We start from the raw sequence: 13,493 nt of genomic DNA on the forward strand, positions 1-13,493 counted from the left end.
ATTTGTTTTATTTTGTCCATCACACTGTACATTTATCAAGGGCAAGAACACGTTTTGATTCAGATTTACTCTGAACATATTTTACGTTAATGATCGTTTCTCTGAAGTTCTGTTTTCTAACTATAGGAACAAAGTCATCCTAATGTACCACCAGATGGTCTCTCTTTAAAATCTGTATCCAGTTTAAATATTGATCAGCTTAGAATGAGAAATGAGGAACGAATGCGAAGATTGAATGAACTTCAGAATAAACCTATTAATACAGGTAAATGGCCAAGTTTAATTGCCTAGAGCAAATTCTGTAAGAACTCTTACACCTGCTCACTGGAAGTTTCGCTGAGGCTGGGGGGCAGATGGCAGGCGTTTGGAAATCCTTTGAGTTGTGGGGCCTAGAACACAGTAGCTTCTCCGGGGAGATTCAGGATTAATTTTGTGTCAGATTCTTTCTACCAGAGAGGGTACCATTTTCAAGTGGATTCTAAACAGATGAAGGTTTTGCTTATTAAATCTACCCAAGCTTTGCTTTCAGCAGGGAAAATGCTGATTAGTATCAGCATCTCACTTCTCTCACTGAAGTGAGAGATTCTAAGAAATTATCTTTAAAACTTTGAGTTCTTTAGATAATGTCTATTATAAGTTTGTAGTACTTACAAATAAATTTTTTTTACCTTTTTATTTGGCTTTCTGTACCATGGACAAAGCAAAATAGCCGCAGGTTAGTATTTGCTTTTTTTTATAAGTCAAAGTTTAGTCTTCTCATTATGTTGGCCTCCACCGTCTCTTATTGCTTTGGTTAAAGCTTGTTCACCAAGCACAGGCAGGCAGCACGGTTCCTTAGGCAACTAATGGGCTCCTTTGCCAGCCCTAGACCATCATTTTTTATGTCAATGCTACTAGTCATTAGGATAATGGGACAATTTTATAATAGTAAGTGCTACTGTATTATTAGTCTTAGCAAATTGTAGAGTGATGTATTTGGACAATTCTCTTTAGTCTGTTAAACTACATTACAACAATTTTCTAGTGGCAATTATTTTAAGGTATTTTTTAGATCCTACTTTTTAATACTGTGTTAAAACTGTACTCATATAATCTCTAGCAGTTAAGGCGTCTGTTCTGATGGTTATAATTACATACCAAATACCAGCAACCATGGTAACTTGAGGGAGCAGCACTTCTCATTGCATGCCTGGAAAAATGGGGAATGGGGGAAAGCAGTGTTTTTTTTTTTTTTTTTAGCTAAAAGGAATTTTCTTTTAATTTAAACTGAGAATTACCTGTTCCTCAATTTCTTTTAGAATAAGTTGAATTAATATTTAACAGGGATATATTTAAATTGACAGAAGATAGAACATTTTAAGACTCTACTCCTTCAGAAGGTTTTCTAAAACTTTTTTTTTTAACATTGTCCTTTCAAACAGGAGCTTTTTGGTACGATGTGGATTGATTATTCATTAAGTTGATTGCACATGTCCCTTTGCTGGGCTAATCCTTCACAGACCAGGAGATGTAATTAAAAAAAAAAGAAATTGACATCACAGGGTAGGAAGACAGATTTTCCTAATATTGTATCTAATAATAAATAAGACACAGATATAGAAGTTAAGTACAATGAATTTAGTTAATAATGAAACAAATTAAGAGCTACTGCTTAATGGACTAGACAAAGCCTCTTAGATTAGGTGTAAGAATGGAAGTAATTTCCTAAAATGATTTATAATTTCCTTACAGTTAGAGGTTGGGACTATTTCTAAAACTTTGCTAAATTAAAAAAAAGTTTTTTGCATGGCATCCATTCCTGAAGGTGACACCAAGTAAGCCCACCTACACTTCCATGGTCAACTTCATGTTTGGCGCAGTCTCCTTTGCTTTCCTTGGAATCCCTATGGGTTCTGGTACCATGGAGTCACCTTATTTACTTGACTGTTTTTTGTTTCATAAAATTGGCCTCTTCTTGGGTTTGCTTTCCTACCTCTAAAATGAGGGGCCTGGACAAAATAGTACAGTTTAGAACATAGTATTGTGGAGAAATGCAAGGCTGTAATGGGTTAGATTACAGGAGATCTGTGTTCGCATCACCTGCCTGCCACCTGTGTTTCCTGAGTCATGTCTGTCTCACCTCTTTTAGATGACGAGAGTTCACTGGTCGACCCTGATGACATCATGAAGCATGTGGGTGACGACAGATCAAACTCTGTTGCAAGTGAGCCCTGGCTCCGCCCGGGCACCTCAGAAACGCTGAAACGATTCATGGCAGAGCAACTGAGCCAGGAGCAGCAGCAGGTTCCTGGAAAACCAGGCACTTTCAATTGGCAGGGCCTGTCTACTGCACACGGTTAAAATAAAGATGTAGTGGAGCCAGCAGTGCCTTTTAAGGTGAAAGGAATATTAAATCTGAACCTTTAATAATATGTGCTACTTTTGGCCCCTACCTGGAAGTTACTTATGTTCCATCTGTAGATAAGGTATCTTTTTCCCATGATGATGTATATGATGTACGTAAATAAAAGGCCATGATTATTAATTTATATAATGTAGAATTGTATAGAATTATTTTTGTACAATTTTGCCATAAATTAGGGTCGCAGTGAACTCTTGGAATCAACTACCATATGTGCATTAATTTAAATTCTGCTTGTCAGTAAGATAAGGTGAATAAAACACAAGTGTCTTAACAATACTGTAAAACCAGAATACTCCTTGTTATATGTATGTTTGCCATTGTTAACGCTATTCAAGATCTCTTAGTAAATACATTGGGACAATTCCAGTTGCTATGTAATGAGAGAATCAAATGTGCTAGTTATTTCCATTGTCATTTACAGCACCTGTGTCAGTATGAATGCTGGGAATCGTAATTCATTTGATTCCCATGAGCCATGCACTAAACCTTACAACTTTCTGCCTCTTTTTGTGCCAATCTAGGCGTTAAGTGTACTGATTTATATGATTTAACTACTTCTTGATAGAAATAAATTATTTTTATTGCCAATGTCGATTTCTTATTTGAACTGGAATTGAGGTTTCTAGACAAGTTGTTTTACAAGTCAGAGAGGCAGGAACACCCAAGGGTCAAGGACAGAGACTGGATCCCTGCTGCACCACCACAGACCACTGGATAAGTGAGCCAGTCTTTCTAATCACTCCAAGAGGGACCTTTGAAAAGGAAAGATTAATTCAAATTCTGGGAAATAATAATTCTTATTTAGAGTCTTTAGCACAACAGCTAAGAACATCCCTGGTGTTCCACTGACATAATTAATGGCAAACAAGACCAGAAAAGTTTTTATCTCAAGTGTGAAATTTCTCTGATATTCTGAATTTTAGCTGCATGTAAATTTTATACTCAATTTTGAAATCTAACCACTGCTTATTTTACGGTAAAGATTTTTCTTATATCGTCATCTGAAAGTAAGGTGAAAGCCTCGTCTCCTCTTGGGAGCGTCCTGAGGCTATACCATAAAACACCAAACTGCCAGGTCATTTGAGACACTTACCCCTCCCTCGGCTAGACCAGAAGGTCATGGTGGCTCCCAGCTCTAGCATCCAGCGGGGTATGAACAGGGCCACGTCTTGGGGGTAATAAAGGTGGTGCACTTAGAAATGCATTGTTCAGTAACTGCTCATTCTCAAGAGAGGTGTGAGACCAAGACTGAACACTTCTCATGTTTTTTAACACAGCCCTCAAAATAAATGATCTTGGTGTGTTCCATCTGCCTTTTTAATGCTGTTGTACCACACAACTTGAAGTGACTCCTGGGATGGACGATGCGCCACTGCAAACTGCCCCGAAGGGGACTGCAGCTTTTTCAGCAAATAGTGTAGCCTTATTCTGGGTTATTAATAAATACACAATATATTATGAACATCCTGGGGTTGAGAAAGCAGGGTATGGGGGAGGATCTCATGGCAGAAGCTGTTAAGAAAACATCCGAATTAAAGAATACTGAATTTATAGTTCTGGCCAAAAATATCCTTTCCTAATTGTTTGGCTTTTAATAGAAAAAGTGAAGGGAAAAAAAAATCAATGAAACATGGGGCTGTGGATTACACAGGTTTTGATTGCACTGATCAAATAATCCAAAAACTTTATTGACCTATAACCTGATTAGAATATGCCAGATGAGAATATTGTACAGAAAGTTGTACAGAATTTTTTACATAGAAAACTTTACATCTGTACCATATACATTTTATCCATCTGAAAAAATTTTCTACATCCACTGTTAATACGGAATGCTTAACAATCTTGTTTTTTTAACCATCAGAGCACAATTCACAGTATGAATACATTTCCAGTAAATCTAACCTCCCCAAACCATGCCAGATTTATTTTAATATATTCAACATTAAATTCTGTACATACAGTAAAATCTACACCAAGCCCCGCCACCCAAAAGAAAAGAAAAGAAAGTGACAGCAAACTAGATTCATTTTGCAGTGATTCAAGTTTCGGTCCATGAAGGATCATTTCTATTTTAATGGCTCATCTTTAAAAGCCCTAATATATTACAGGTAGTTAGGTCAGTAGGGATATTTTCTACCTTTTTGTTGTTGTTGTTGATCATAACAAGTGCCAGCCACAACAGCTTCTGGGCACATTAAACCCTCAGAATTACCACTCCCCAATAAAGGGCAGAACCAAAATTCCCACAAAATAAAAAAGACAGAAAGTTCAACCCAAATGTTTAGTGCATTTGACAAAATATTATAGGTATTTAGCAAATGAATAAGAAAATAAAGAAATAAAATAAAACAGTGCAGGAAGAACTATATAATGTTTAAGATTTTTATATTACAGACCTGCATCTCTGTACATTTTTCACAGAAGGATGATTACCAGTATCTCAGATAGCCTGAGTGTGCAAAAATCTTCAGAGTAAGAATACCATAGTTGCTAAATATCTTTTACCATGAACAATAATTTCTTCTTCTCCCCCCCACCCCCCAATTATAAACATTTTATCCTTCAAAATACAGCTCTCCTGAGTTGTACTTCTTGCAGAAGTTCAAATCTTTACATCTATAGTTCTTTGGGTAAGTTTCACTTCCACACCTGCCAAAAATATGTGGGGCTCTCCCTGTTGCTGAGGACAGGGAAGGACACGTGAGCGTAAGCTGACAATGTGGAAACAGGCTTTCTGCTCAACATGAGCCCACGATGGACAGTCCATCAGAAGGGACTGGAGCACTGCCAAGTTCTGAGTTCTAGTTCTAAGCATCTTTACCAGTAACCCTTAGACACTGCAATTCAGAGAAACCATTTTTCCGGTAGGAAGCCTCAGCTCCAGGGTCCGTTTAAAGAGCAGAGGGACGTAAACGCCAACAGAAAAAGATTAAGTTCCCATCACTGCTGATTGATTCCAAGTTCCTGCTCAGGTGGCTGTGATATCTGAAAAACTACTCCGATTCGCAGAAAAAATCTTCGAAGAACAGCACGAAGTTCAGGAATCAAGTCAAATTGCATAATTTCACATAGGAGAGGGTAGTAGAATGATGCATGAGCTTTAAACTGGAAGGAAAACGAATTTCTCCGTTAGTAGTGCTTGCATTCCAAACCTCACGCTGCCGTTAGACCAAATCCTATGGGGCACGCGCTGCTCTCTGAGTACAGGAGCGGCGTCTGCGTGAAGCAGTGATGTGCTGATTACGGAACTGAAAGGCCACGCAGCACTGAAGACTCACTTAATACAGACATTAATCACTTAGTTATCCAGGCTTATTTTGAAAAACATTTTCTATTAGATTTCCTTGACAAACTTATGACAAACTTTTAGGATTTATCATTGTTTTTCCTGGGTAATAGGCAAAAGTAAGAAGTCAAGCATACTTGAGCTTCTATAAGCTATAGGTTATTGAAATTATCTTTTATTTGTTAAATAAAATTTTAGTTTTTAGGGAAAATATTCCACACTTATACTTCAACTGATATACTCTGTATCTTTGCTGTAGTTCCTTAATCTCTGAACACTAGTTGCCTGTTTCCTCTACTTTCCTGCTCTCCGCACCCCACAAGGTACAAGGAAGCAGGACGACAAATTGTGTCAAGCAAGCAAGCTGTGGAGTAAGACTGGGTTTGGAGTCCTTCCCAGCGACGTTCCTGCTGGTGCCTTAGGTCACTTCTAACTTTACCCAGCCCAGGAGTCAGATGGAAATGCACATGGGCCTTGAGCACGTGACGTGGGATGAACCTCTGTATGGCCCTGAGAGCATGCACAGCCCTCTGGCGTCCCATACGCCTCCATGGCCCGGTGTCAAACGTCATACCACCTGACTAGGCATTTTTAAACCTAATATGGGATCACAGCAACCTGTTTCCATTTATGTGAGCTGTAAGTTTCTGTCTTCTCTTAAAGAGTGAAATGTGTAGTTTTGAAGACTAAATGTCTATGTACAGCTATGTATTTGTATTTTATCTTTATTTCTACTGGTTTAAAATTCTTAAATGAGTTTATGGCCTGTTTGCAAGGGGCTGTTGGTCACATGGAACCAATAAAAATGCCAAAAGAATGGCTGAAGCCCAGACATAGCCTTGGGTAGGGGGCAGAGTGCACTTTTCACAATGGGGCAAAAGGGGAGACTTCAGGGGTCAGAGTGGGAATTGCAATGTGTGGCAGAACCAGTGTCCTAAAGGATTCTGACTCCTCCCTCCTGAATCTCCTACAGAATCACTCATTGGAGCACAAAGTGGGGTAGGGACGGAGAAGACTGCGGGCCAGCGAGGAGAGAGTGCAGCCACGGTGGCCTGGGCTTTGCTGCTCCGCTGCTGAGAGCTCCCGGCAGCCGTCTGCTGCTGCGCGTCCCCGCCTCCCACTCGGGCACCGTGCTGCTCAGACGACAGTGTCTCATACTTACCCTATTATCGCTTATCTTTAGAACTTTAGTTAGAAACAAAAGCAGCAGATTAGTCCAGGCTTCCCGATGACTTTCTGATGTCAGAGTAAGGAAGTAGCTTAGTGCTTCACTGCAGACACTGTAACAGAGAACAGTCCCCCTTAAATGTGCTAGCATACCTGCTGTATGCATGTTCATTGAGAAAGAACAACTGAGGCAAAGAGGGCAGTAAATATTAACTATTAGGAACTTGCTAGATTCCATGTGCTTACAGTAACTAGAGTATCAATATAAACATTTATGTTTTTCAAATTAGGAAGAAAACCAAACATATTAAAAGAAGCCATTGCAACTTATCAGGAAACGCACATTTTCCTAATTTTCTAAATTTCATTGAATTCAAAGCCACTGTGTAGTAGCACATGCACAGGCATGGTGTCCAGACCTGGGCTGAAACCTGGGGTGGCTCTTCCTTTCACTAATTGTGAAGGTTTAGACTCTTCTGGGCTTTAATAGTCTCATCAGTAAAATGGGAAAACTGAGGTGAGGTGGTCTTTGGAAGTTCCAAAATGTATTTGGTCTCTGAGCACCTCTATTCTCCAATTAGACACAGAAATACAATGCAGCTAAGAGTATTCTTTCTGGAAGCATGTTTCATTCTTAGCATGAGTTTAACCGGTGAAGGACGGACTCTTAAGTTGTCATTAAGGAGAAATAAAATGCGAAAAAACTAACACCAACAAAAACTCTAAATAGTTTTGGAAACTAAATGCAGGCAGCCAAGTTTGCACTTTCACAAATGATCGATTTGTAAAAATGGAGCTATCTGTGCATGAAAAAAGCCTAAAAACTATTATACAATTTGAAGTTTTTAAATTTTAAGAGATAAAACTTTCTCCTTTGTCCTGAACAGCAACAGAAGACACGATTTGTTCATATGTCACTAACTTCCTGTAAGACTGTATTCAATTTTCACCATCTCTTCCTCAGGCCCCAAGTTATCTGCTTAGTCCTGCAGCTTCTAAGCAGGGGGCTGGGACATGGACGCTGCCCCCAGTGCAAACCTAGTGGCCCTTTCCTGCTCTGTACCGTCAGCCGCACGGGTCAAAGGCAGAAACTCAGCCAAGAGTCTTACTTTAGAAGCCTTTGCTGGACCTCCTCCCAGGCACTAACCCGGCTCTCGTCCATGTACATCCGGAAGAGAATGCGCAGCCCACATGCCAGGCTGCTCGTCTCCTGCTTCAGAAGGTTGGGTTTGGATTTGCCTTTGAAGCCTGCAGAAAGGGGAAGTTTCAGATTAATGTGGGAAGGCATCTTGCATAAAGACAAAATAGCCCGCATGGAGGCACATTTTGAGTGCGTTTAGCTGTCCCATCTGCTGCTTACAAAGCAGAGCTGCCCTGAGCCACAGCAGCCTGCTGGTGACCAGGGCCTGAGCACTCTTGAGGTGGCCCAAAGGGATAGGAGTCACACGGAGAAGGCACACCCTGAGACTGTGCAGGGGAGGCGATTTCCATGTTTAGAACTAACTTCCTTTTCAAGATGGGGAACGAAATACGAAACAACTTTTGGCCTGGGAAAGTGGGACTCCTCCAGTGAAACCGCACTTGAAGGCCCCGCAGAGCCCGAGCAGGGCTCCCCTACGAACGGCACAGACGAAACGGTTTCAGCAGGAGTGCTAAGAAGGGCCCAGCACATGTGAAGTAGGAGTCTGGTGACCTTAGAAAGGACAGTCCCAGTTGAATGGTGGCAACAACTTGGGTTGAAGAAATGGGAAAAACAGGTAGACGACTCTTTTCAGAAGTTAGGTTGCAAAGGGAAGATGATGAACAAAAGCCATGGGCTTAATTCGGAATTTAAATAGACACTTTGAATTAAATCAAATATGCAAATGGAAAGCATCCAACACTCCACGTGACACAGAGCTTGATGTTCAATAAGCGTCAGCTCCCTTCTTCCTTTTTCCTGCCATATTCCACTGCATCTCACTCTTCAGCACTATTTTGTACCTAACAGGCATGAGTAACTATTTCATTGTTAAAAAAAATTAACAATGTCAGCATAATTATTACAAACCTTGTTTTTCATTTACGTTTTCTAACTTGTTCTAAAGTAAATATACCACCCCACTTCAAAACGTTCACTTCCATTCTGACGTATGGCCATGCCAAATAACAGGCTGACTGAAAAAGACGGAAACCAATCCACTCAGGCAGTTATTTGGCTTATTGTAGACCAGAGAAAGACCTGGTTGGTAGACTGCCTTTCTATTATTATTGTTAAGGTAAAAGTTCATACAGTGAAATGGTTAGACCTGAATTATAGAATCAACAAATTCTGGTCAATCTAAACATCTGTTGTACATCCATTAACAGTGAATATTAAAATGTGAGACCTGTGCAGCTTACCTGCTTTCCACAGAGCAGTTCTCTGTTCATTGTTGGAATTAAACGCTTTTGCGAATCTATGTGACTCTAATAAGCAGTCCAGTAGCTTAAAAAGTTGTTGCGATGTTAAAAAGCGGTACATTCCTTGGTCTTGAGTATCAACTCGAACGTCAAAGTCCACAGCATCTCTCTTTGGAAAATAAACCACAGCATGTGCACATGCACACACACACACAAGCGTGCACACACACACACACACAGAGTCACACATTTTAGTAAATGTAGAAATCAATGTTCCCGAAAAACCAGTTTTACAAGCCATAGAATTTAATCAGTTCTGTCTCAATAGAAAATAGGAAAAGGTCCATCTTTTGCTATTAAAATTCTAGAATCTCAATTCCATGCATGCTCGTCACCAAGCACCACCTCCTGTCTCTCCAGTTCCCTTCTCACGATGTCTGACTCCAGGAGCTCTGCCCGCACCAGGCCCTGCAGCCCTTCTCCCACTCCCCTGCACTGTTCCTCACCCGTCAGCTCCTCACTTCTCTTCCTAACCAGGCTGAAGGCCACAGACTGCGCTTATCATTATTCTCTTGCATAACCCCTCACCTCCTCTTTTTAGTAATTCGCTGCAAAACTGCCGACTTCATATCTCACCCACACAATAAATGGGACTGGAGAAAAACAGAGGGGTTTCTCTTAAATCCAGTGGGCACTGGGTGCTGCCCGGCAATCCTCCTGCACATCCCCAGTCCACTTTCCTGGACTAGTTCATGTTTTCACTTCTCTCCTCAAGGATCTGAAACTTTCTTTGCAACCTCACCCGGTGGACGACTTTTCTTCCTATCTCAACTAGAAACCAGGAGCCATCAGAAGAGATCTCGCACAGACTCCCATCAGCAAACGGACCAAACTTCCTGGTTTATGACCCATACACTTTGCTTGCCTTCCTGTTACAATGCTTGAACTGTCTGCGCTTCTATTCAAGGCAGCCTCCCAGGGCCTGTGCAGTAGGTACCGTCTCCATTCACTCAAAAGACGGCTCTAACAACAGACTCTCCCTCTCTGCAGTGTTTTTCTCTCTCGCCTGGAGAACTCTCGCCAGGGAACATGCTGCGATATTGCCAATATTAGAGACAAAACAAGCACACCCTTGTCTTGACCCGCCTCATCCTCCTCCAGCTATTACCCCATTTCTCTGTACCCCTTTACAGCAAAACTCCTTCACAGAGTAATCAATATTTGCTGCCTGCAACTCCTCTCTTCTCTTGTACGTATTACAATAATGCTTTTGTCCTTAACATTATAATTAAACACAACGTCACGGTCACTAAAGTCCACAAATTGCCAGAGGGCAATTCTCAGATGGACTATTACTTGACCTATCCAGCACTTTGACAGAGTTGACCTCATCCTTCTTAAAACATTTTCTTCTGGGGCCGGACCCGTGGCCGAGTGGTTAAGTTCATGCGCTCCACTTCAGCGGCCCAGGGTTTGGATCCTGGGCACGGACATGGCACCGCTCATTAGGCCATGTTGCAGCGGCATCCCACATGCCACAACTAGCAGGACCCACAACTAAAATATATACAACTATGTACTGGGGGGATTTGGGGAGAAAAAAAAGGGCAGGAAAAAAACCAAAACAAAACATTTTCTTCTTTTTACTTCCAGAACAACACTGTCTCTTGGTCTCCTCTTGCCTCACTAGTTCTTGTTCTCAGACTCTACCAGCTGCCTCATCACCAGGAGCTTGGTTCCTGACATTCCTCTCAGCTCTGACCACACTCACGACCTTGGTGAGATCGTCCAGTCCTATGGTTTAAAATGACATCTATGTGATGAAGACCCCCCCAAATTAAATCTCTAGTTTGACGTCTGCTTGGAAGCGCAGACCATGATAGTTAACTTCCTACTCAACAGAAGAGCAGCCGCCCTCACGCCTCCTCACCTGTGCCGCAGCTAAGTTTTCCGCATCCTCCTTCTTACTTGTGGCGGGGAAGAACACGATGTTGTCGATAGTCTGGATGAGTTCCAGCTGCACAACACATTTAATCAACAGGGCAGCAAACAATTTTTGTTCTGGAAATTCTGTGAGGAAACCCACCCCAATGCACATGCAAACAAAAATTATTTTGAATCCTTTATAATTTCTATGACATTACAATGCTAAGGAAACATTAATATGTATGAAGATAAGTTACACATATCACACTGAGGAGGACATACCGCTTTTACACATAAGCTTTACTCAGTAAAAGTTTAATCAATACTTAGAAAATAAACTTTTTATACAAACAAAAATATTCGAAATGACTTACAATAGTGAATATGTTCAAAAAAGTTCCACTACATATTTTAAAATACGATTTAGGTTATTAATAATATGTAACAAATGGATTAAAAGCTAAAACTTTAATAGTATTTACTGTAAAGCCAAGTTTGACTTTTGAAATTAGGTAATATAAAAACCTATACCAAAAGAAAACAACAGGAACTGGATCTGTGAGACAGGAAGTGAGGGACAGCCAAGAACTCTGATGAATGAGGCAATACTGTGGGTTAATCACAGCACATGTTTTCTTTGGATCCCGGTTAGTAGTTGTAGCTAAAATGACCTCATTTTCAAATGGATCCATAAACAAAGAAGTCTATAACAAGTTATGCTAAGTGCATTACTACAAAAGTAACCAAACTGCAACGTCACAACAGTGCACTACACATTGCCTTGTAGCTGTAACACAGCTGCCTCCCTCAGGCCTCAACAAATGTGCTCACCAGGGTGCTTCTGAGAAGCCACCAGCCTGCAAGGACCTGTTTGTGGAAGAGTTTTCCATATCACTGATTACCCCAGGAAAGCAAATGAAGATGTGCAATGCTGGGAAAGCACCTCAACTCCTGAGATGCGGGAGCGCTGGGCAGCGCTGACACGTGGCTGCATGGGCAGCCCACCCCAAGGCCACACCTTGATCCTGGGTTCTCAGGGGAAGCTTTTCCAGGGAACTTTTTAGGAGGCAGACGATCGCCAAGGGGTGCTGTCTGTTCCCCAGCCTCAGGGCAATGGCTCCAGCACTGGGTGACTTAGGATCCTTCCACTTCTTGCTACTTTTGCTTTTACTACAAATTCCTTTATCTGCTACCATTTGTGGAAGTTAAATTCATGTTTTGCGGATTTTGGGGGGTAGCAAAATAACTTGTTTAGTTAAATTTATTTCTATTTAGGTCATTAATAAAGGTGGCTTTCCAGATAGTTTTCAGAAATTTAACACTTCTTAGTACTAGATCTTAGGTCAAAGAAAAAAGAAAACAAAGAAACCCACAAGTCCCAAGCTTGTCTCTTTCTCTTAAGCATCTTCTTCCTAGTCCTTTACCACAGTCATAGCCAACTAGGACCAGTCATCCATTCACCTCCCTAACTCAAGTCATAAAAGCGCACTCAGTCCCTGGAGCAGGTGAGTCCCGGCAGCAACCCAGGACTCCGAGGGGACTGGGGGCAGGCTGAAGTCTCAGGAGACGCACTTTCAGCAGCTCCACGGTGTGAAGAGCTTTCGGGAGAGCGAACTCGGTTTGGCCAACGAGGCTCCACTCTGACTGAACTGGGGAAGCTGGGTCTCCCCACACTTTCTGATGTGCTTTCAGAACTGAGAGATGAGGGTCCTAACTTCAGTCTCACTAGCAAGGACCAGCAGCACATTTGCAGATAACACCTATTTGAACAAAATTTATTCATGAAAGGGTTGACAGTGAGAGGGTTCTATCAGGCAACCACTCCACTGGGTCACCAAAGGATAGGAAGCAAAGCTCAGCAAAGATTAACTATGTGGGCAGCAGGTATGGCGTCAAGACTAGATGGAGCAGTGGTGTTTCCTGAGAGTGTGTACAAGAATGAGAAGGCTGTCCTGTGGACAGGGCAAAGGACGCAGGTCTGTGCTGGGATTCTCTTCACTCAGTAGGAGAGTGTCAGACAGCAGATGGCCTCCTCGTCAAACTGAGGAACCACACCCGTCCACCTAGTGAAAGGGCTCATGGGGACATGAGGACCATTTGTCCTTCCTCCAGCTCCACCTATACTGAGTCAACAATTCCACGGTGAAACTTTTCCTCGAAAGCTCTGCGGAGACTGAGAGAGGATGTCTGGTAGAAGGAAAGAAGACCAAGCCCTTAGCTCAGGGTGGCAGGGAACACACGCTTCATTCCAGTTAAAGGAATAGTCCCAGATCAGCCAAGTGAAAAACTTTCTGATGTGTGATGACCAAGTCCTTCCTTTACAAA

At 41.7% G+C, this 13,493-nt stretch overlaps 2 protein-coding genes across 8 annotated transcripts in view; one reads left to right on the forward strand and one right to left on the reverse strand.

Moving 5' to 3' along the window:
• Positions 1–3,010, forward strand: part of CSPP1 (centrosome and spindle pole associated protein 1) — a 152,126-nt gene extending 149,116 nt beyond the window's left edge. For 5 of the 6 annotated variants that reach the window (XM_046642064.1, XM_046642067.1, XM_046642065.1 and 2 more), the window contains 2 exons: positions 127–265; positions 2,129–3,010. In XM_046642064.1, the coding sequence (XP_046498020.1) occupies positions 127–265; positions 2,129–2,340 (351 nt within the window). In that variant the 3' untranslated portion in view covers positions 2,341–3,010. Of the gene's footprint in view, positions 1–126; positions 266–1,421; positions 1,543–2,128 lie in introns of all 6 variants that reach the window. The other variant, XR_006885590.1, reaches the window with a different exon arrangement.
• A 1,063-nt stretch (positions 3,011–4,073) lies between these two features.
• Positions 4,074–13,493, reverse strand: part of ARFGEF1 (ADP ribosylation factor guanine nucleotide exchange factor 1) — a 150,428-nt gene continuing 141,008 nt past the window's right edge. For both annotated transcript variants that reach the window (XM_046641682.1, XM_046641683.1), the window contains exons 35-39: positions 11,173–11,312; positions 9,243–9,411; positions 7,970–8,108; positions 6,856–6,973; positions 4,074–5,512 (exon numbers count right to left, since the gene is read on the reverse strand). In XM_046641682.1, the coding sequence (XP_046497638.1) occupies positions 5,348–5,512; positions 6,856–6,973; positions 7,970–8,108; positions 9,243–9,411; positions 11,173–11,312 (731 nt within the window). In that variant the 3' untranslated portion in view covers positions 4,074–5,347. The remainder of the gene's footprint in view (positions 5,513–6,855; positions 6,974–7,969; positions 8,109–9,242; positions 9,412–11,172; positions 11,313–13,493) is intronic.

This window comes from Equus quagga, chromosome 16 (assembly GCF_021613505.1).
Source record: "Equus quagga isolate Etosha38 chromosome 16, UCLA_HA_Equagga_1.0, whole genome shotgun sequence".
NCBI lineage: Eukaryota > Metazoa > Chordata > Mammalia > Perissodactyla > Equidae > Equus > Equus quagga.